Source organism: Corythoichthys intestinalis, chromosome 11 (genome assembly GCF_030265065.1).
Source record: "Corythoichthys intestinalis isolate RoL2023-P3 chromosome 11, ASM3026506v1, whole genome shotgun sequence".
Taxonomy (NCBI): domain Eukaryota; kingdom Metazoa; phylum Chordata; class Actinopteri; order Syngnathiformes; family Syngnathidae; genus Corythoichthys; species Corythoichthys intestinalis.
The window spans coordinates 19,686,818-19,707,563 of NC_080405.1; the positions used below are offsets into that span (position 1 = coordinate 19,686,818).

Sequence of the window (20,746 nt, forward strand, 5' to 3'; positions counted from 1 at the left end):
TGCATTTTGTAGGTGACAATGCTCCCTGTCCAACGAGAAGGCAGGATTGGCCGCCTCCCTCGGTCGAGGACTGGTAGCTTGTCGTACACCATGGTCACCGGCCGTTGAGCGCCCGCGCTCGGGCAGCCACGCATACTCGTCTGCTGTTCTCGATTGTAAAGAGACCTCCACCCCTCTCGGCCCTCTTCATGTGCCCGCTGAGAGTGCGATCTTCAGCTCGGGCAGCCACATGCTCCAACGTCGCCTGGTTTGTCCACCGAGAATGCGCCGTTTTCAGCGTTCATTCCCCTGCTTCGTCCCAGGCGACGAGCACTGCCTGCCTGCCGGGGCCGCAGCAGGGGAACAACTAGCCAAAACTTGCACGCCACTAGGGGCTGGCCAATCGGTGAAGACAATCACCCGAGCCGCCGTGTGTGACATAAGTCGGGGTAGTTTTGTGTGATTTTTCGTGTTCGAAAGGCGAGGCAGACACTTGGAAGAGTCACTCGGTTCGGGTTAGCATGTGGCTTAGCTCTCACACTCCTCTTTTGTTTACACCTTTTCCTCCGTCTCAGAGTCCCTGCTGGGAAATGACAAGAGCCGGACAAACTCCGGTGGCATAAAATACCATTCAGGAAGTTTAAGAAGTCAGCAGTTTTGACCATTATGCAGTAATTTAGCCCTGTCATACTGAATAAATGCATTTTTGATATTTAATATTCCATTTAGCACATACGTGTTATTTCTCATGACCATCCAATTTATTTAACAATCAGGAAAAATTACAAAAGAAAGATCCAAAAGATACAAAACGATCCTGTAAAAATATTGGAGTAGAAAGAAAAAACAATGACATTTTTCAGTATGCTCTAGTCATCTGCCTTGTGTTTGTTGTCATTCTGAATCATCCTCCTCCTCCAAATACGAGTCAAATATATATGGCTATATGCCACAGGCTTCCTCTGGATCGACAATATCACTTGAAAGATCCACACTTAAACCTGAATCGTTGAAAAACGCCTTCTCCTCCATCTCATAGAGCGCTTTTTAGGATACTCAAAGTGCCCGGCTTCTACGACATTAGGATATGAAACTACAGTAACATAGTACACTCACCGCTGTCTTGCTTCCTTTTCTCCTCTTCTGCTTTTTTTCTTTCTTTTGTCACCTTCAACTTTTCTTCATTTTGGATATACCCCAATTTAAAGAAAGCCAAATCGCCGCTCACTCTGAATCAGGTGGGGGTGGGGGGGTGGGGGGTAGAGCGAGTGAAGGGGCCCCCATCAGGGAACCCAGACACGAGGCTTTCACTGGCACTGTCACACTTGTCGCTACGACAGTGCAGTAAAGCTGCGTGTGCGAAATCTGTTGGCCCTCTGGGGGGTCCCTGCTGGATGGGGGCCCTAGGCAATTGCCTAGTTTGCCCAATGGGACGTGACGCCACTGCTTAAGTATTACACTGAGATGTTCCTTTTTCTTTTTTTTTTTTTTTTTTAAAGGAGCAGTTCTTCCACATTAAATGTGAATCTTTTGTAGTTTAAGTTGAATATAACTGAAATCTATTTAATAAACGCACTATAATGGTTTAAAAAATGGTTGTTTGAACATTTAATTCAGTCAATGTTTTGCATACCAGAGGGAGCCAAAGTACTACTGGGGGTACTCAGACCACACTAAGAATCAGGATTTGCATTTTAATAAGGTAATTAAAAAAAAAAAAAAAAATACCCGCACTGGGCTGTGCGATTACATCTGAAACATAAGAATTGAATTTATTCTTTATTCTTCTTTAGTGATTTCATGTCCTGCTCGCTAACAAGTTGCAGGGCAACAAATGGCCATTCGCAGTCAAATTCATATTTTAAAAGCTAACGTGCATGTTTACAGAATGTGTGTGGAAGCCAGAGTACAAAAAATAAAAAAAAATAAAACCATCCACCATGGAGCGTAAGGCTAACAACTCATTCACCATGCTGGCTTGTGCAAAGTTCACCCTTGAAATTAAATACAAAATCCCATTCACAAAGCTGTTGACAAAGTATATATGCAGCCAATTAAACAAAGAATAGATTACACTATAAACAATTCTACATTACATATTCATGAATTATATACAGTAATCCCCATGCAGCACAGATTAGAAGTGCATTGTGCCTTTATGAAAAAAAAGTCATCGATTATTCCAAACATAGGACACACGGCCAGCATCAGTTGGAATCTACTGGTAATTAATGTTCTTCGCCTGCAAAAGGTCACCATTTCAAAGGGGGCGACCTTCAATCAGTGCAAGTGTGCATGTCCGTGGGAGTGGTAATGACTGCTGTGATTGTTGACAAGCTTTTCATCAGCACTGCAATTTAAATTAAATACAAAAAAAAACAAAAAACAGTGAGAAACAATGAATGTGTCCGATTTTAGGAGAAGCACTGTAATTGTTGCCATAAAAGGCTAGACATGACTGAGTATGGATTTTTGATAGTTTTTGGTCATTTTAACATCATTTTGTAAACATAATTTCTAGTTTTGCAGCTACTTTGTGTGTATATAACACTGTGAACTGCCACAGTAGAACAGAAAACAATTGTTCCCTCTATTTAACCAAGGACCACAAATAACTGAGGAAAGAGTGGGAAAATATCTGTCACTAGGCAAAAGCTGTCCTTGCTAATCTTCCACGATTGTCATAATTAGTACTGCATCAATATTGATCACTCAAGACAAAATACATTAAACAAAACCACAAAGAAAGCACAAATGTCACACCTACAATTCCAGATATGGTCACTGTAGAAACAGATTAATATCCAATGTCATGTTTTATGTATATACTGTATTTATCCCATCACGGTTGCAGTTTTACATGAATTGGTATTGGCTATCTGTTTCCCAAATATAGGAGTATATGTATGTACAATGGTATGAAAAACTACCTGAACCTTTTGGAATTTCTCACATTTCTGCATAAAATCACCATCAAATGTAATCTGAGGTGGAGGGAGCATCTTGATTTGGGCTGTTTTGCTTCCTTAGGGCCTGGACAACTTGCAATTATTAATGGAAGAATGAATTCAAAGGTATATCAGGATGGTTTGCAGGAAAACCTGAGGCCGTCTGTCGGATAGTTGAAGCTAAAAAGAGGATAGATGCAGCAACAAGACAATGATCCAAAACACAGAAGTAAATCAACTTCACAATGGTTTCAGAAGAACAAGATACACGTTCTGAAGTAGCCAAGTCAAATTCCAGACTCGAACCCCATTGAGATACTTAGGCATGACCTAAAGACAGCGATTCATGCCAGACATCTGAGGAATCTGACTGAACTACATCAGTTTTGTAGAGAAGAATAGGCCAAGATTAGTCCTGATCAATGTGTAAGACTGATCTGCAGCTACAGGAAGCGTCTGGTTGAAGTTATTGCTGCCAAAGGGGGCTGGGGGCACAAAATATTAAATGTGATGGTTCAATTACTTATTTTTCCCTCTTCTGTCATCGTTTGCATACTATTCTCATTAAATGTGTTAAAGCAGAAACTGTTTTTTTTTCATCTGTGTGATTTTGACAAAAATCTGATTACATTTGATGGTGATTTTATGCGGAAATGTGAGAAATTACAAAAGGTTCAGACACTTTTTCACAACACTGTATATGTACAATTAATGTAAATGAACCAAAAGCAACAAATATATTTTTAAATTTGATTATAAAAGGCTCAAACTTTTTTTTTTGAATCCTGTTGCTTCAAATGTCTCCAATCCTGGAATGGCTCATATACAGTACTTTCTGGCTTTACCCACCGCTTCTACGTCTATAATCCGCTGACGCAGCAAAAGGTTGTCCCTCTCCAGGTCCCTCAACGCAGAACATCGGGTCCTCGCATCGGCCAGCTGTTCTTCCAAAAGATCCTTGGTCTCCTGCAGAGCTGCACAAAGCTGTTGCTGCTCCTGCACCATGCACATGCAAAGAGAAGACAATCAATTCAATGGTAAGATGCTAAAAAAGGAAACAATGGCTTGGTCTTAATATTAATGTGTTGCATTTTTTTCATGGGCACTGAAAACTACAAACCTCAGTAGTCACCTAATTGGATATAGACATTACCAAATGAATTTGTACTGCATGGATGCTGCTTCTATTACTTAAAAAACACTTTGCGACTTTAGTCATTTTGTCACATTTTTAGAAGCAGTTGATAATCCACTTTGTAATAGGTTTAGCTGGAGTGGAAGACTGATCTGTGTTGTTTGACACATGTCTAAAGAGTTTTTGGACTTGGAACTAGGCCTGTCACAATAATTGCAATATTAACTCATTGTCTAATATACAGTATAGGGTAAAATGTCCAACTATAGTTTTGACTGTATCGACTTTTCGTCCAATATATAAAATGAGAAACTGTAGTTCTTACTATATAGACTTATTGTCCGATATATAAAATGGACATTGATTTTCTTTTTAAGGGTGTACTACGTGTCATCAACATTCATTCACGCTGCCTTGTTCTCTCACTTCCCAATCAGTGAAGGATGTAGCTCTCTGCTGGAGATGGGACTCACGCATATACGCACAGATGGTGTGGAGGATAATGGTGTGCAATACTGCATATTTGGCATCAGTTTGGTCCAAGTGACCACAGGGTTAGTATTGCTGATACAGATACCATTAAAAACAATCATATAGTATCACTAGTTTTCCACGGTCAATCAGTGGCAAATAAAAACTACAAGAGAGTTTAAATCCCGCACTTTCAAAGAATATTGACGGCAGTGCCACACTTGGAACATTTTTTTTTTTTTACGGTGTTTCAAAGATGCCGAGTCATCAGATTGCGCCGACGTACTCATAGGCCTCTGGGAGTTAACGTCAAAGATCATTTAATCGCTAATTTTTCATGACCTTCAAGTGTTTCTGTGATGATTAATATATACGTTGTAATATTGTTGGAGTGTCATCCAAGCTGAGGGGTAAAATCACCAGTGCAATTGTTTATCGCGATAATTTCTGATGGAAAAAAAATTGTCACTCTTTACTTGAGTCCATTACTGTTGATTATTGCCACGTGGGATGTTGAGGTAAGGGAAGGGAAGTTTATTTGTAGAACACAATTCAACACAAGGCAATTCAAAGTGCTTCACATCACATGAATATCTACAGAGATAAAATGATATGTTAAAGTCACATTAAATCAACAAGAAGCTAAAAACAAAGACAATTGAAACAGGAAGTAAAATGATGCATAAAAATCAAACCAAAACCAAAAAGTAGTAAAACGCAAATCACGTAAAATTTGAAATATACTGTATAGGCAGTTATGAATATGCTGTGGTAAACACTGGCGTTTTTGGCCCTGATTTAAAGGAGCTAACAGTTTGAGCACACTTAAGACCTTCAGGTAACTTGTTCCAGAGGTTAGGAGGATAGTAACTATAAATGCTGCCTCACCCTGCTTGGTTCTTGTTCTTGGAACATACAGCAGACCGGTTCAAGAGAACCTTAGGGGTCTAGATGCTTCATAGGGTTCAAACAAATTAAGCATGTATTTTGGTCCGAGGCCATTAAAAGTGCTTTGTAGACAAGCAGCAGTATTTTATAGTTTATCCTTGCACTCATTGGAAACCAGTGTAACGAGTTCATGACCTCTGGCAGCGGCATTCTAAACTAGCTGCAGCTTCCTGGCTGTTTTTTTGTTTTGTTTTGTTTTGTTTTGTTTTGTTTTGTTTTGTTTTGTTTTGTTTTGTTTTGTTTTGTTTTGTTTTGTTTTGTTTTGTTTTGTTTTGTTTTGTTTTGTTTTGTTTTGTTTTGTTTTGTTTTGTTTTTTTGTAAGACCTGTAAATATAATGTTGCAATAGTCCAATCTACTGAAAATGAATGAATGGATAAGTTTTTCCATGTCTTGTTTAGACAACAGCTGCTTAATTCTGGCCATATGTTTTAGTGACGAACATTAGATGGCCGTCAAATTTTACGTCTAGGTCAATAATTACCCCAAGATTTCTGTGCCAAGGTGCATGCTGATCTTTGACCTTTCCTTTTTTGGCCCAAAAAATGACCACCTCTGTCTTCCTCACATTCAGCTGGAGAAAATTCTGACACCATTCATTGATTTGATGAACGCATTTACTCAGGGAGACTAGGGGGCTATAATCATGTGGGAAGACTGAAGTCGCACTGTTCCAGAATCTGAGCTAGAGAAAGTATATATAGTAGATGTTAAATAAAAGTGGTCCGACAATGGACCCTTGATTAAACCCTGGACTGGTGGCCAAGCAATCACAGGGCACATAAAGATAAACAACCATTCCACTATGGACAAATAAAATTTCTAATCAACTAATTAAATCTGGGAGCGCTAGTAGTGACCATTCCCAGTTCAAATGGATTGGACAGCCGGGGCCTTCCATGGCAGGGAATGAGTTAACCTATCATAGTGGAATGTGAGAGAAAACCCATGTAAGCACTGGAATCCCACACAGATATCTACGATATGACTCGTTACCTTGAGGCGGATATACTAACCACATTCTTTACTGTGCTGCCAGCGCTCATATCATTCAATATCAGTCTTTTGGACAAGCACTGATTGCCTGTCTTTTAAAAGGCTACCTCTGCCTATAAATATCATGCCATCTTCAATGTTTCAATTTACGCTTGTGGAGAAAGAATCCTAAAGAGAAACATAGAGGAAAAACATCCTTTGAGCTAATCTGGGCTGCCACAGGCATGCCGAGCCAAGGCAGAATGAATGAAAGCGGAGTGAGAAGGTGGCAGCAGACTCAGCGTGCTGTTTCACAGGGATGTGAGCGCTTGATTTAAAGCATAGCCAAGTAAATCTCATGTGTGACTAAAAGCTCTTCTAACCAAATACTCTCTTCTGCTTTTGTTCCAGTTAAGCAGCTTCATGGAATGAATTTTGCTGCCAAACAATGTTATGATGTCGCTCTGCTTGCTCACCCTTTGGTGTAAATGGTCCACTCAGAGGTGTGTGCTTGTTGTTCAGTTTGTGTGAGTGCTTACCTTGAGCTGAGTGCGTGTCACCTCTAGGCTGCGCAGTCGCTGTTTACAACTCTCAAGCTCATTCTGGAGCTGCTCGGCCCGAGCAGCTTTCTCACGGGTGCAATCCAGCTCATCCCGCAGAGCGCGAAGGCCCCTCGACTCGTTCTGCAGAGAGCGATTCTGCAGACGTGCACGTACACACAGAACATAGAGTGGATCTGTAAGGTCAGATAATTGTTTAGCTGACATCTGACTAGTGTCGTCTGTTTCTTGTGTGGTCGACTGTTGAAAATGGCAAAAGACCTGACAGAGTTGAAAGCACTGGAGTATGGCTCACTGTCATTGTGAATACATGCAAATTTGCTTCAGGCTAGGCAAGCCAGCCTGACTTTCGGAAGGTGCAAGATACATGGCTTGTCAGTCTGGCAGGGGCGTCACTAGCTTTTAAAAACAGGGGGGGTTCTGGAGTTGCACAGGATGTAAGTGAACGTAGCGTACAAGCACAAAACTTCACAAACAGCTAACAAAGACTACTTAGCAAAAAAAGGTCAAATAACAAAAAAAATGTACAATGGTATGAAAAAGTATCTGAACCTTTTTGAATTTCTCACATTTCTGCATAAAATCACCATCAAGTGTTATCTGATCTTTGTTAAAATCACACAGGTGAAAAAAACAGTGTTGTGCCTCCCTCCCCGAGCTGGCTGGGTGGGGGCCGGGGCCCTGGGTTGGCGCCCGCGTGGCGTCTCTGCTCGTCTGCGTGGCTGTCGCGCGCCTGGTGGGGCTCACGTGCGGCGGGATGTGATCGGGCGCGCTCAGGTGGGGGGGTGCCGGTGCCGGGATTGGCAATTGGGCGGGGTAGGGTCGGTCGCCAACAGGCTTACACTCACAAAGGATTCACACGATTACTGGGTTCTAGATTACAGAGGTGATTTGTGTACACTCTACCCCTTTCAATCACTTAGCTTATAGACACTCCCACCCTCGTCCCCCTCTTTCCCTGGTCAACAGGCCCCCCACATGGTGTCAACCGGAAATACATCTAGCTGAAGATAGCACAACATATTAGTAGTTAGTCTAGACGTTCAATGTATTTCTTCTTGTAATTTGTGTTTCTTTTCTGTCTTCTCTTGTTTCTTTTTTCTGTCCACCTATAACCCCTTCCTGTTCGCTGCTTCGACATAATAAACGAGGTAGGTTGAATGATCAGAATAGGAGTGTGTCAGACTCTCAATGTGAAACATTAAAACTGTTCAGACTCTCCGGGCACTCAAACTTCCATTCTCTATGTCAAACAGCTGAACAGGACAGGTTTAAAAAAGAAAAAAAAAGAAAAAAAAACAGTGTTTTCAGATTTTAATGAGGATAGTAAATAAACAATGACAGAAAGGGGAAAAATAAGTGAGTGAACCATCACATTTAACATTTTGTGGCCCCCTCCTTCGGCAACAACAACTTCAACCAGACATTTGGAATTTCTCACATTTCTGCATAAAATCACCATCAAATGTAATCTGATTTTTGTCAAAATCACACAGATGAAAAAAAAAAAACGTTTCTGCTTTAACACATTTTAATGAGAATAGTATGCAAACAATGACAGAAGAGGGAAAAATAAGTAAGTGAACCATCACATTTAATATTTTGTGCCCCCACCCCTTTGGCAGCAATAAATTCAACCAGACACTTCCTGTAGCTGCAGCTCAGTCTGACACATCGATCAGGACTAATCTTGGCCCATTCTTCTCTAAAAACTGCTGTAGTTCAGTCCAATTCCTGGGGATGTCTGGCATAGATCGCTGTCTTTAGGTCCTTTGTCTTGTTGCAGCATCCGTCCTGTTTTTAGCTTCAACTGTCTGACAGACGGCCTCAGGTTTTCCCGCAAAACATCCTGAAAAGCTTTTGAATTCATTCTTCCATTAACGATTGCAAGTTGTCCAGGCCCCGAGGCAGCAAAACAACCCCAAATCACAATGCTCCCTCCACCATGCTTCATGGTCGGAATGAGGTGTAGATGTTGTTGAGCTGTTCCATTTTTCCTCTACATATGATACATACATACATACATACATACATAATGTGTGTTACTCCCAAACAATTTAACTTGGGTTTCATCAGTCTACAAAATATTTTGCCAAAACGTCTGTGGAATGTCCAAGTTCCTTTTGGCGAACATTAAACAAGCAACTGTGTTTTTTTTTTAAGTAGCAGTGGCTTCCTCCGTGGAGTCCTCCCATGAACACCATTCTTGGCCATAGTTTTACAAAAAATCAATTTGTGCACAGAAATATTGAACTGTGGCAGTGATTTCTGTAAGTCTTTAGCAGACACTATCTGGTTCTTTTTTACCTCTCTGAATATTCTGCGCTGGACTTTTGGCATCATCTTTGGTGGATTGCCACTCCTCGGGAGAGAAGCAACAGTGCCAAATTCTCTCCACGTGCAGACAACTTCTGTGACTGTCGATTGATGAACATCTAGACTTTTAGAGATGTTTTTGTATCCTTTCCCAGCTTTATACAAATCAACAATCCTTGATCGCAGGTCTTCAGACAGCTCTTTTGACCGAGCCATGATGCACATCAGACAATGCTTCTCATCAAGACATTTCTTATAAGGTGCGTGTTTTATAGTGGGCAGGGCAGCTTTAAACCACTCATCAGTGATTGGGCATACTCCTGACTTAAAATGCTTGGTAAAAATTGGTTTCAATTGATCTTTAAGTCTCCTTTGGCAGAGCGTTCACGTACTTATTTTCCCCCCGTCTGTCATTGTTTGCATGCTATCCTCAATAAAATATGAAAATCTATTAATATTTGAGTGGTTTTAGTTAAAGCAGACACTGTATTTTCAAGTGTGTGATTTTGACAAAGATCAGATCACATTTGATGGTGATTTTATGTAGAAATCTGAGAAATTCCAAAAGGTTCAGATACTTCTTCATACCACTGTATCTTGTATCATCAAAGTAGCCACCCTTGATTACCTTTTTGCACACTCTTTCCATTCGGGGTTAGGACCATCATTTATGTTGCATTGAATGGAGTTTGTCCAAACTTTTGGCCTGTACTGTATGTGAATGAGCTGAGCTCCTGTACTCATCTATGCGTAAAGTGAGAAACACTGCTGATGCTCCAGAAGGAAATCACCCCAAAGATAGTGGTAAAAAGACTTAACTTTATACACACCCTGGACCTTCACAATGCATTTCAGACTAAGCTAAGCAGCAGTGTTATTTTAGAGCTGGAATGTAAATTTTGACCACAAAACAATAAAGGTAAGATGTGCGCAGAGATTGTCGCGTGCAAGCCAGGTTTTTATTTGTCAAACACGGCACTTTTGGTTTATTAATTACATGGGACTTTCTGCTGTTAGCTGGGGGCTGGAGCTAACTAACTGTTACTACCAGCAGTGATATATACTCACTTTCTTGAAAAACATTCTTATGTCCATCTGTCTATTCACGTTCACACTCTGCTCTGTGTGTGTCAGAGGTATGCACACACACACACGGTGCCGGTACAAGCAAGGTCACAGGGAAAACGTATATTGGATTTTAGTGATGTGGGCATTCTCTATATGAACAAGTGGAATGGATTGGATAACGACACACTGAAGGGGCTCTCTACCTTACTCTATGAAGTGAGAAACTGACAGATTTATGATCATATTGAAGTTTACAATGACGGGTTATATGATTATTGATTTAAATTAATATTCTGGCAAATTCATAGCGAATATATCAACATTGTTCTTTTAAATAAAATATGGGTGGCCCTAAAATAAGCCTAATGACGCCACTGCAGTCTGGTCTTCTGTTGTCTCAATTGGATTTCCACTCTGGTCCAAAATGGACTGATGAATCACAGTGCGCGAGTTGCTGCTTTGTGAGGCAACGTAAGGAGAGCAATGGCAAATGTTTTTTTACACTCATGGTAGATTTGTTTTGTTGTGTGTTCGTGTCTTTTTTTCCTGGATATCCAACAAAGAGGCTGCTATGGACTCGTGGCACTTTTTTGTCAGCGTCGTGCTGTTGCTTGTACAAAGTAACACCAAACTTTGCACACACGAGACCGAGTCAAATGCAGACCTAACTCTGCAAATCTTTCAAACTGACTTTTAGCATTTGTTCTCTCTGTACACAACAGTCAACCATGTACTTTGAGTTTTCACATAAAAACAGCAGTTATCGTGACTGCATGCCTTGATTGTTTGAGAAGTACAAATTGACAGCAAAGAACAGCGTGAGTGGCATTCTGTTTACATCACACGTGCTTCTGTGATTGGTTCTTTCAGATTTTGTGCTTGTTAGCCCAACCTCTAGCATTGATTTTGAAATCCAGCCCAAACCACTGAGTTCCAGACTGACTTGCTATGTATCTTGTGGCCATGCTTATACAGTGGGGTAAAAAAGTATTTAGTCAGCCACCAATTGTGCAAATTCTCCCACTTAAAAAGATGAGAGAGGGCTGTAATTGTCATCGTAGGTATACCTCAACCATGAGAGACAGAATGAGGGAAAAAAATCACTTTGTCCGAAAGAATTTATTTGCAAATTATGGTGGAAAACTAGTACCGTATTTGGTCACCTACAAACGAGCAATATTTCTGGCTCTCACAGAGCTGTAACTTCTTTAAGAGGCTCCTCTGTCCTCTCTACTCGTTACCTGCACCAGTGAAACGTGTTTCAACTCATTCTCAGTATAAAAGACACCTGTCTACAACTTCAAACAGTCATACTCCAAACCCCACTATGGCCAAGACCAAAGAGCTGTCAAAGGACACGTGACACAAAATTGTAGACCTGCACCTGGCTGGGAAGACTGAATCTGCAATTGGTCAGTAGCTTGGTGTGAAGAAATGAACTGTGGGAGCAATTATTAAAAATTGGAAAATATACAAGACCACTGATAATCTCCCTCGCTCTTGAGTTCCATGTAAATCTCACTCTGTGGGGTCAGAATGATTACAAGAACAGTGACCAAAATTCCCAGAACCACATGGGGCGACGTCGTGAATGACCCGCAGAGAGCTGGACCCAGAGTAACAAAGGCTACTATCAGTAATACACTACACCACCAAGTAGTGAAATCCCGCAGTGCTAGAAGTGTCCCTCTGCGTAAGTCAGTATACGTCCAGGCCCATCGGAAGTTTGCTAGAGAGCATTTGGATGATCCAGAAGAGGACTGGGAGAATGTCAGATTGTCAGATGAAACCAAAAATGTAACTTTTTGGTGGAAACGCTTCTTGTGCTTGGAGGAGAAAGAATGCATCCAAAGAAACACCATATCCACTGTGAAGCAAGGGGGTGGAAACCTCATGCTTTATGGCTGTTTTACTGCAAAGGGACCTGGATGCCCGATCTGGGTAAAAGAAAGGATAAATGGGGCCAGGTATTGCAAGATTTTGCAGGAAAACCTCCTTCCATCAGCAAGGGCAGTGAAGATGAAACATGGCTGGGTCTTTCAGCATGACAATGATCCCAATCACACAGCCAGGGTAACAAAGGAGTGGCTTCGTAAGAAGCATTTCAAGGTGCTGGAGTGGCCTAGCCAGTCTCCAGATCTCAACTCCATAGAAAATCTGTGGAGGGCGTTGAAAGTCCGTGTTGCCCAACGACAGCCCCAAAACATCACTGCTCTAGAGGAGATCTGCATGGAGGAATGGGCCAAAATACCAGTAACAGTGTGTGAAAAGCTTGTGAAGAGTTACAGAAAACGTTGGGCCTCCGTTATTGCCAACAAAGGGTACATAACAAAGTATTGAGATGAACTTTTGGTATTGACCAAATACTTTTTTTCCACCATGATTTGCAAATAAATTCTTTAAAAATCAAACAATGTGATTTTCTGGGGTTTTTTTCCACATTCTGTCTCTCATGGTTGAGGTTTACTCATGTTGACTAATACAGGCCTCTCTAATATTTTCAAGTGGGAGAACTTGCACAATTAGTGGTTGACTAAATACTTATTTGCCCCACTGTAACTCCTAACATTTATACCTTTTGGTTATTCTGCCACCATTGGGCATGCATACGACATCGGCAAATTGGCTGTTTCATGCAGTTTTGCATCCCCATGCAAATAGTAAATTTGCATTCACTTATTATAACCTACCATGCATCTTTTTTAATATGAGCAGAAGCACCTCTAAAAATTTCGAATTGATAACTCGAGTTATAAACCCAATATGCCACTGTTAACAGGTGTTTTTCTAACAAGAGAAACAGCAGGAGGGATCAACCTCAAGTTTTTTTTTCTCTCTTCGTGCTCTTTTCTACAAACAGCCTGACACGGAACAGACGATAAAGTTTGAGCTGACCTAACTCCATAATTATTTTTCCTTCCAACGCGTGTAAACATATTGACTTCTGACAGCTCATCCAAGTGGATCATGCTTCAAACTTGGCTAGTGTGACAACAGCAAGGCCTATGTATTGCTGTTAAAGATGTAGTACTTTTCTGTGCAATGCTCACGTTGGAAATGGTCTCCCACCGTAGAACACAAACCTTTTTCTGAAGCTTTTTGAGCTCTTCATCCATCATCTGAATCTCCTGCTTGTAGTCTAATAACTGATCACCTTTATCGTCCCTAAAAGAGAGAGAGAAAGTAGAGCGGTCAGATTTTTGCTGACGTCTCTTGCACTTTAGGCAGAATGGTGGAACTGACAAGTGAAAAGAGAAGCCGAAGTGCATGACCAATTACAGTAAGTGAAGTTGGTGGCACAGTAGATGGGAATCAGTGATGTAAGTAACAAGAAGATGAATAAATAAACCCACGCTAATGGACACATTACCCTTTTTCCAGGGGTAATTAATTTGAACTGCAGTCAACGTTGATCAATGAGAGCAGCCATGCTGGCCTGCTGCCCATTTTGGTGGGATTTTGCACAAAGTAATGCCCTGCAGTATTTTTCTTTTTTAAACCAAAAATGTAAAAGCTTTGTTGGTGTATTTTCCATTATGAACATAATGTTTTTCATATGAGTTCCTACTAAATTGCTATTTCTGGCAGTGATGCAGCACCTGCAGGTGCATCCATTTAATGTATGCGTGTGCACACACACACACTCACAGTTGCTGTTTCAGGCGGCGGACTTTGGCTTTGCTGTCTACCAGCTGCAGTGCCAGACCTTGGGGAAGCTCGCTATTGTGACCGCCCAGGGGCGGCAAGGGTGAATCAGCGTGCGCCTCCCGCTCTCGACACAACTCGGCAATGCGCTGGGTCCGGGTCAGCAGCAGAATGACAGTGGCAAGAATATGGGAAGGGACACAGAGACGAAGTGTGAGAAATTCAGTGTGCAGGGACCATCATGAAAAACACAATGACCAGTTTGTGAGAATCTAATATTGAGTACATTTAGTTGCTGTGTTTCTATCTTTATTTGCGTATATATTACAAAACAGAATTATGGGCAGCATTTTATCGATGTAGCCTTTTTTTATTTTGCTTATCCTCGCTTTTATCAAAGGGGAGTTTGGGCCTATCCTGGCTAATTGAGGCAAGAGACAAGGTCAATGCTGGACTGGTCTTCAGAAAATTCTCCCACCTAATTGAGCAGGAGCACAGCAAAATTGATACAACAGCATCGCTCGGGACAGTGCAAAAGAATAAGTTAATTAAAAAGGTAAAATATAATGACTCCTGAAAGTGAATGATGATGAAAATAAAGACAATATAATTGGGGAAAAGCAAATCAAAGAAGGCAAATAATATGTACAAGAACATAACTTTTTTAGTACAGCACATAACACTTTTTTGTATATTTGTCAGTGTTCTTCCCCCTGTCTTCAACATTCTGTATTGCCGTACAAAATGTCACAGAATACTAAAATTGACTGGCAAACAGAGGTGGGTAGTTACATGTTACATGTATTCCGTTACATTGACTTGAGTAACTTTTTGAGAAAAATGTACTCCTAATAGTAGTTTTACTAAGCCTTACTTTTACTTGAGTAGATTTGTGAAGAAAAAGCGTTACTCCTACTCCGCTATTTTGAGCTACACAAGAGTCTACATATTAGATTTGTTTTTGCTAGAAATGCCAAGACAAGCGCTACCAATTTCACCAATGTGACGTCGCATCAATAATCACATGACTCCATTACACCAATCAGACGCAAGCTTGCCGTTTTATGATCTTGTCAGCCTTTTCAGTCACATGGTGTCTTTAAAGCACCGTAAAAAATGAAGTATTTGATATAGAATGCTGTCCGCAACATCACTCGAAGGCACAGATTTCAACCTCTCTCCCAGTTTTTGTTTGGCACCGACTGACCACGGAAAACCGTAGACATGATCTTTTCAATTTCATGATGGTAACTATGAAGGTTGCGCGTCACGTTGAATCTACTCCCCTTTTATTCAAACTAGGAACTATTTTCTCCACTAGAGGGCACTTATGCTCTTTGGGCAAATAATGTTTCATTTCTGTCATTTTTTTTCTCTGGCTGGAATTCAAATTTTTTTTTTTTTTTTTTTTTTTTTTGGTTGTTGTTGTTTTTTGCATTTCCTTGGCTTAATGTGGTTATATAATGGGTTATTGTACAGTCATAGACTTCTGGTACAGTATAATAATAACAGTACAAGTTGGTATAGATAACTTTGTGCTGAGAAAAAAAAAATCAAACAAACAAAAATGTAAGCAGTTACTCACAATGTTACTCATTAATTGAGTATTCTTTTCTAACAATAGAAACACTGACAATACCCGCACACTATTTTCTGTTGTTGACAAACTGACAAACCCACAAGCATCAATACCTCAGGAATTGGCATCTGAGGTGTCCTGTAATAATTTCGCAGCATTCTTTACACACAAAATACTAAAGATTAGACAGACTGTGTGCAACTCCAGATTAACAAATGTTACACTAAATGCCTCCCAAAATGTCCCCCACGTCAATCTTAGACAGTTTAGCCTCTTGGACTATGCCACTTTAACAGAAATTGTGTCGAAATTAAAGCCCACAACATGCTGCCTTGACATCCTTCCTTCAAACTTTTTCAAAACTGTTTTTCGTTGCTTAGCCCCAGACATACGTCAGATTATAAATACTTCTCTCCAAACAGGAGAGTTTCCTCAGACTTTAAAAACTGCAGTAATAAAACCTCTCCTAAAAAAACCTAATCTGGATGCCTCAACCATTAGTAATTACAGGCCAATATCAAATCTGACATTCCTGGGGAAAATTATCGAAAGGATTGTGTTCGAACAGATCCAGAATTATATGATGCAAAACAATCTTTTTAACTCATTTCAGTCTGGATTTCGACCACAACACAGCACCGAGACTGTGCTTATCAAAGTCCTAAATGATATTCGTCGGAATACCGATGCAGGCAAATCATCTGTTCTGCTACTATTGGATCTCAGCGCCGCATTTGACACGGTTGATCACAACATACTACTCAGCAGATTGGAACAGTGGGTAGGGCTTACTGACACTATTCTTCAGTGGTTCACATCCTATTTACATGATAGGGATTTCTTTGTGTCAATCGGAAACCATCAGTCAGAACGAACCGAATTCACGTGTGGAGTCCCTCAAGGGTCAATTCTTGGACCACTCTTATTTAACATCTATATGCTTCCGTTAGCTCAGATAATGGAACAGTATGACATCTCCTATCACGCCTATGCAGATGACACACAACTGTACATTTCTGTGTCCCCACATGATTATAGTCCCTTAGTCACCCTGAGCAAATGCATTCATCAAATCAATGAATGGATGTGCCAGAATTTTCTCCAGTTAAATGTGCAGAAGACAGAGGTGATCATTTTTGGGCCAAAAAAGGAAAGGTCAAAGATAAGCAGCGAACTTAGCACAATGTCACTTACAGCTACAAATCAAGTCAGAAACCTTGGCGTAATTATTGACTCAGACCTAAAATTTGATAGCCATTTAAAGTCCGTCACTAAATCTGCTTATTACCACCTAAAAAATATAACCAGAATTAAGGGGCTTCTGACTCAACAAGACATGGAAAAACTTATGCATGCATTCATTTTTAGCAGATTGGACTATTGCAACGGTATATTTACAGGTCTTGAGAAAAAATCAGTCAGGAAGTTGCAGCTGGTACAGAATGCTGCAGCCAGAGTCCTCACAAATACAAGGAAGCTGGACCACATTACACCAGTTTTGAAATCGCTACACTGGCTTCCAGTAAGTCAAAGGATAGACTATAAAATACTACTGCTCGTCTACAAAACACTTAATGGCCTCGGACCAAAATACATGCTTGACTTGTTAGAGTCCTATGAGACATCTAGACCCCTAAGGTCGTCTGGAACCGGTCTTCTGCATGTTCCAAGAACAAGAACCAAGCAGAGTGAGGCAGCATTTAGTTATTATGCTCCTCACCTCTGGAACAAGTTACCCGAACGTCTGAAGTATGCTCAAACTGTTAGCTCTTTTAAATCAGGGCTAAAAACGCTTTTGTTTAGCACTGCATATCTATAACTGTCTATATATTTCAATCTACCTGCTTTCTATTCCTCTTGTTTTTATCTCCATTGCTGATTTCAATTATCATTATTAGTAGTAGTTTTTGTTTTATTTTTATTTTATTTATTTATTTTTATTCTGTGATTAAATGCGATCTTTTGTCTTCGTTTCTACGTTGTGTTGATTTAAATGTGATTTTTATGATCTTCATGTGATGTAAAGCACTTTGAATTGCCTTGTGTTGAATTGTGCTATATAAATAAATTTGCCTTGCCTTGCCTTTTCACCAAATACTTTTTTTACTTGTACTTGAATACATTTTTTGAATAACTACTTTTACTTGAGTAATATTATTCTGAAGTAATGCTACTCTTACTTGAGTAAAATTTTTGGCTACTCTACCCACCTCTGCTGGCAGCCAGTTCAGGGTTTACCCCCCGTCTCCTGCCCATAGTTAGCTTGGATAGGCTCCAGCACCCCCACGACCCTCGTAAGGATGAGCGGTTCAGAAGATGAATCTCACAAAATGGTGCAAAGGCTATACGTTGTTACTTTAGTGCAGTTGCAGTTTGATGTGGCATTTATGTCATGTTTGCATACCTCCAGGTGTGTGTCTCTCTGGGCCAAAATGCTTTGGATTTGTTTGGCCATGGAGCCAAACACGACCTTGAGATCTGCACCTTCCACCTCCAGCAGCTCTTCCCACTGGAGCGGCAGCACCGAGCGGGGATCCTGAGTCACCTGCAGCGAAGTCACGGTGACAAGCAAGTACATGGCAGAGATAATCCTTCATTGAGCGGTGTGAAGGCCAAGTAAGATTAACCTTTTCTATATTGAAAAAAATGTGTACGTTCATAAAAAGCACACTCATGTATGTAAACGCAACAATCGCCTGGAAGGTCTGCTACAGAATGTCCTCAGGTGGAAGTTATTAGCAGCAAGCAGGGGTGCATCTATCTACACAGGGAGGACACCTCCTCACCATTCTGATTTATGAGGCAAAGAAGCCCGGAAAGAAAAAGAATCATGGGCGACATGCTGTTACTGTAATTCAGTCATGCTGCCCTACAACATGCTGTCTCTGTAATGTGGGCAATTATTCACGGGGCATATTTTTTATGTGTTCAATTGTCATCCATGCGTTATTGAAAGGGACATTTTGACAGAAAATGAGAGCAGGCAGAGAGGCTGGTGTATAACAGAGATAGAGGTCCTTTCCAGCTGCGGCAGGACACAGAATAGCTCCTTTTCACGCTTTACTCAGTCGACAGTTAAAAAAAACTCTTTGCTAAATCCATTTAAAGAATAAAAATCCCCATAGAAAATCTCTTTGAACTGAGGGTCACTTTGTGAATAATATTAAAGTCATTGTGGATTAGTTTCAGCTTCCACCTGAACGCACCTGTTGAATACAGACGGCAAGCTCAGCCTGTGTCTGAATGTCCAGAGACTGGATCTGCTGAATGAATGTCTCCTTACGTTCACACTGCAACAAAAAAAAACAATCATCAGTTGGGTATGTGTGTTAGAAGGGGTTACTGTTTATTATGTATGAACCAGTGTTGTATTCGTCAACAATGACAAGCGAAACAGCGAAAAAATTTCGTCAACGAACAGTTTTTTTCATGACCATGACAAGCTAAAAACATGGCTTGGGAGACTACAACATAAGAAGGCGAATGCCAGTTTTGGTCTGACGAGATGATAATGCGACACAGTTTCTGTCATACGTTCACAATGCGTGACATTTTCATATTGTCCGTGGACTACGAATGCTTGTATCATAACAGTGTTTGGGTGGTGTCACTCATGTGAGATGTGCTGCACCTCTCCCTCAATCTCCTCACCTGAGTTTAGAATGTGTTTCAAGCTAGGCTGTGCTCCATCTTGTTTGTTTGAAATGGTAAAATTTGTTTTCTTATCCTGGCAAAAGAGAATATGCAATGTTGCTTTAGCCTTAAAAGGTCGATGCTGAGTGATTATCACACACTAAATGTAACTCGTCACATTAGCCTAGCATTCGCATTAGCATTAGCATCAACTTTTGCGTGGAGCGTATCCTCTCAAATGCTCAGACGACTTTATTTTACATACATTTCGTGGCTTCTAGGTGCATTTACCTACATTTTCCCCTCATTTTGAATCCTACGGTTTATAATCCAGTGCAGCTGTTTTTTTTTTTGTTTTTTGTTTTTGTTTGTTTTCTGTTTTTTGTTTTGGTTAATAGGCAACACTTTACTTGAGAGCGGTGTCATAACACTGCCATAAGACTGCCATCATTATGACATGACACTGTCATGGGCAATAATGAATGCATATGACAGATGTCATTAAATGTCATCTGGCAAATTATGTCACTAACTCCATTTATGAATCAGATCTTTTACATCCATTCAAAAGTAAAATATTTTGCCGGGTGATACAAAATGACATCTGTCATAAGCATTCATTAATGCTTATGACAGTACCATGTCATTATTATGATGGTCTTATGACAGTCTTATGGCGCCACTGTCAAATAAAGTGTTACTAAGTACCAAAACTGGCAATGAATGAAACTGGAACAGTGACTGAATAAATCATTAGCACAGAACATATATTTTTATTGTTATTTACATCTGTAGCGCTGCAATGCATGCTAGAAGGCATGTTGGATGACAACAGTGTTGACAGCAGGTGGCAGCAGAGGTTAACTGTGTACCCCAAGGGAGCAGTGTTAGCCAAATGAAGCTTCTTGAAGCAATGAAGTTTTGCTGCCAATTGGTTCAAAACTTTATGGTGGTTCATTTGGTCTCATGACAGTCTTATGGTGCCTCTGTCAAACAAAGTGTTTCTGAATACCATAACTAGCAATTTATGAAGCAACTGGAACAGGAACTAATGAAACGATTAGCAGAGAACATGAATTTAGGTTGGTATTTACATCTGTAGCGCTGCAATGCATGCTAGGAGGCATGTTGGATGACAACAATGTTGACAGCAGGTGGCAGTAGAGGTTGACTGTCTCCCCCAAAGGAGTAGTGACAGCCAAATGAAGCTTCTTGAAGGAATAAAGCTTTGCAGCCAATTGGTTCAAAGCTTTATAGTGGTTCATTTGGTCTTATGACAGTCCTATGATGCTGCTGTCAAATAAAGTGTTACCGGTTAATATCTTTTGGTGTAAATATCCCATAATACAGTGAGGACAGCTGCGGCTATCCATGAACAAATGCCGTTTTCATGTCAAATGTGGTGGGTAGCGGCTTATACTCAGGTGAGCCTATTAGTCCAAAAATTACTGTAATTCAAAATAATGTACTACTTTTCCTGCTAAGTGTATT

At 40.5% G+C, this 20,746-nt stretch overlaps 1 protein-coding gene across 1 annotated transcript in view; it reads right to left on the reverse strand.

Moving 5' to 3' along the window:
• ccdc88b (coiled-coil domain containing 88B) overlaps positions 1-20,746 on the reverse strand; it is a 148,280-nt gene that overhangs the window by 102,577 nt on the left and 24,957 nt on the right. Inside the window, exons 6-11 of the mRNA XM_057850799.1 lie at positions 18,829-18,912; positions 18,027-18,167; positions 14,047-14,192; positions 13,482-13,563; positions 6,994-7,152; positions 3,777-3,923 (exon numbers count right to left, since the gene is read on the reverse strand). Of these exons, the coding sequence (XP_057706782.1) occupies positions 3,777-3,923; positions 6,994-7,152; positions 13,482-13,563; positions 14,047-14,192; positions 18,027-18,167; positions 18,829-18,912 (759 nt within the window). The remainder of the gene's footprint in view (positions 1-3,776; positions 3,924-6,993; positions 7,153-13,481; positions 13,564-14,046; positions 14,193-18,026; positions 18,168-18,828; positions 18,913-20,746) is intronic.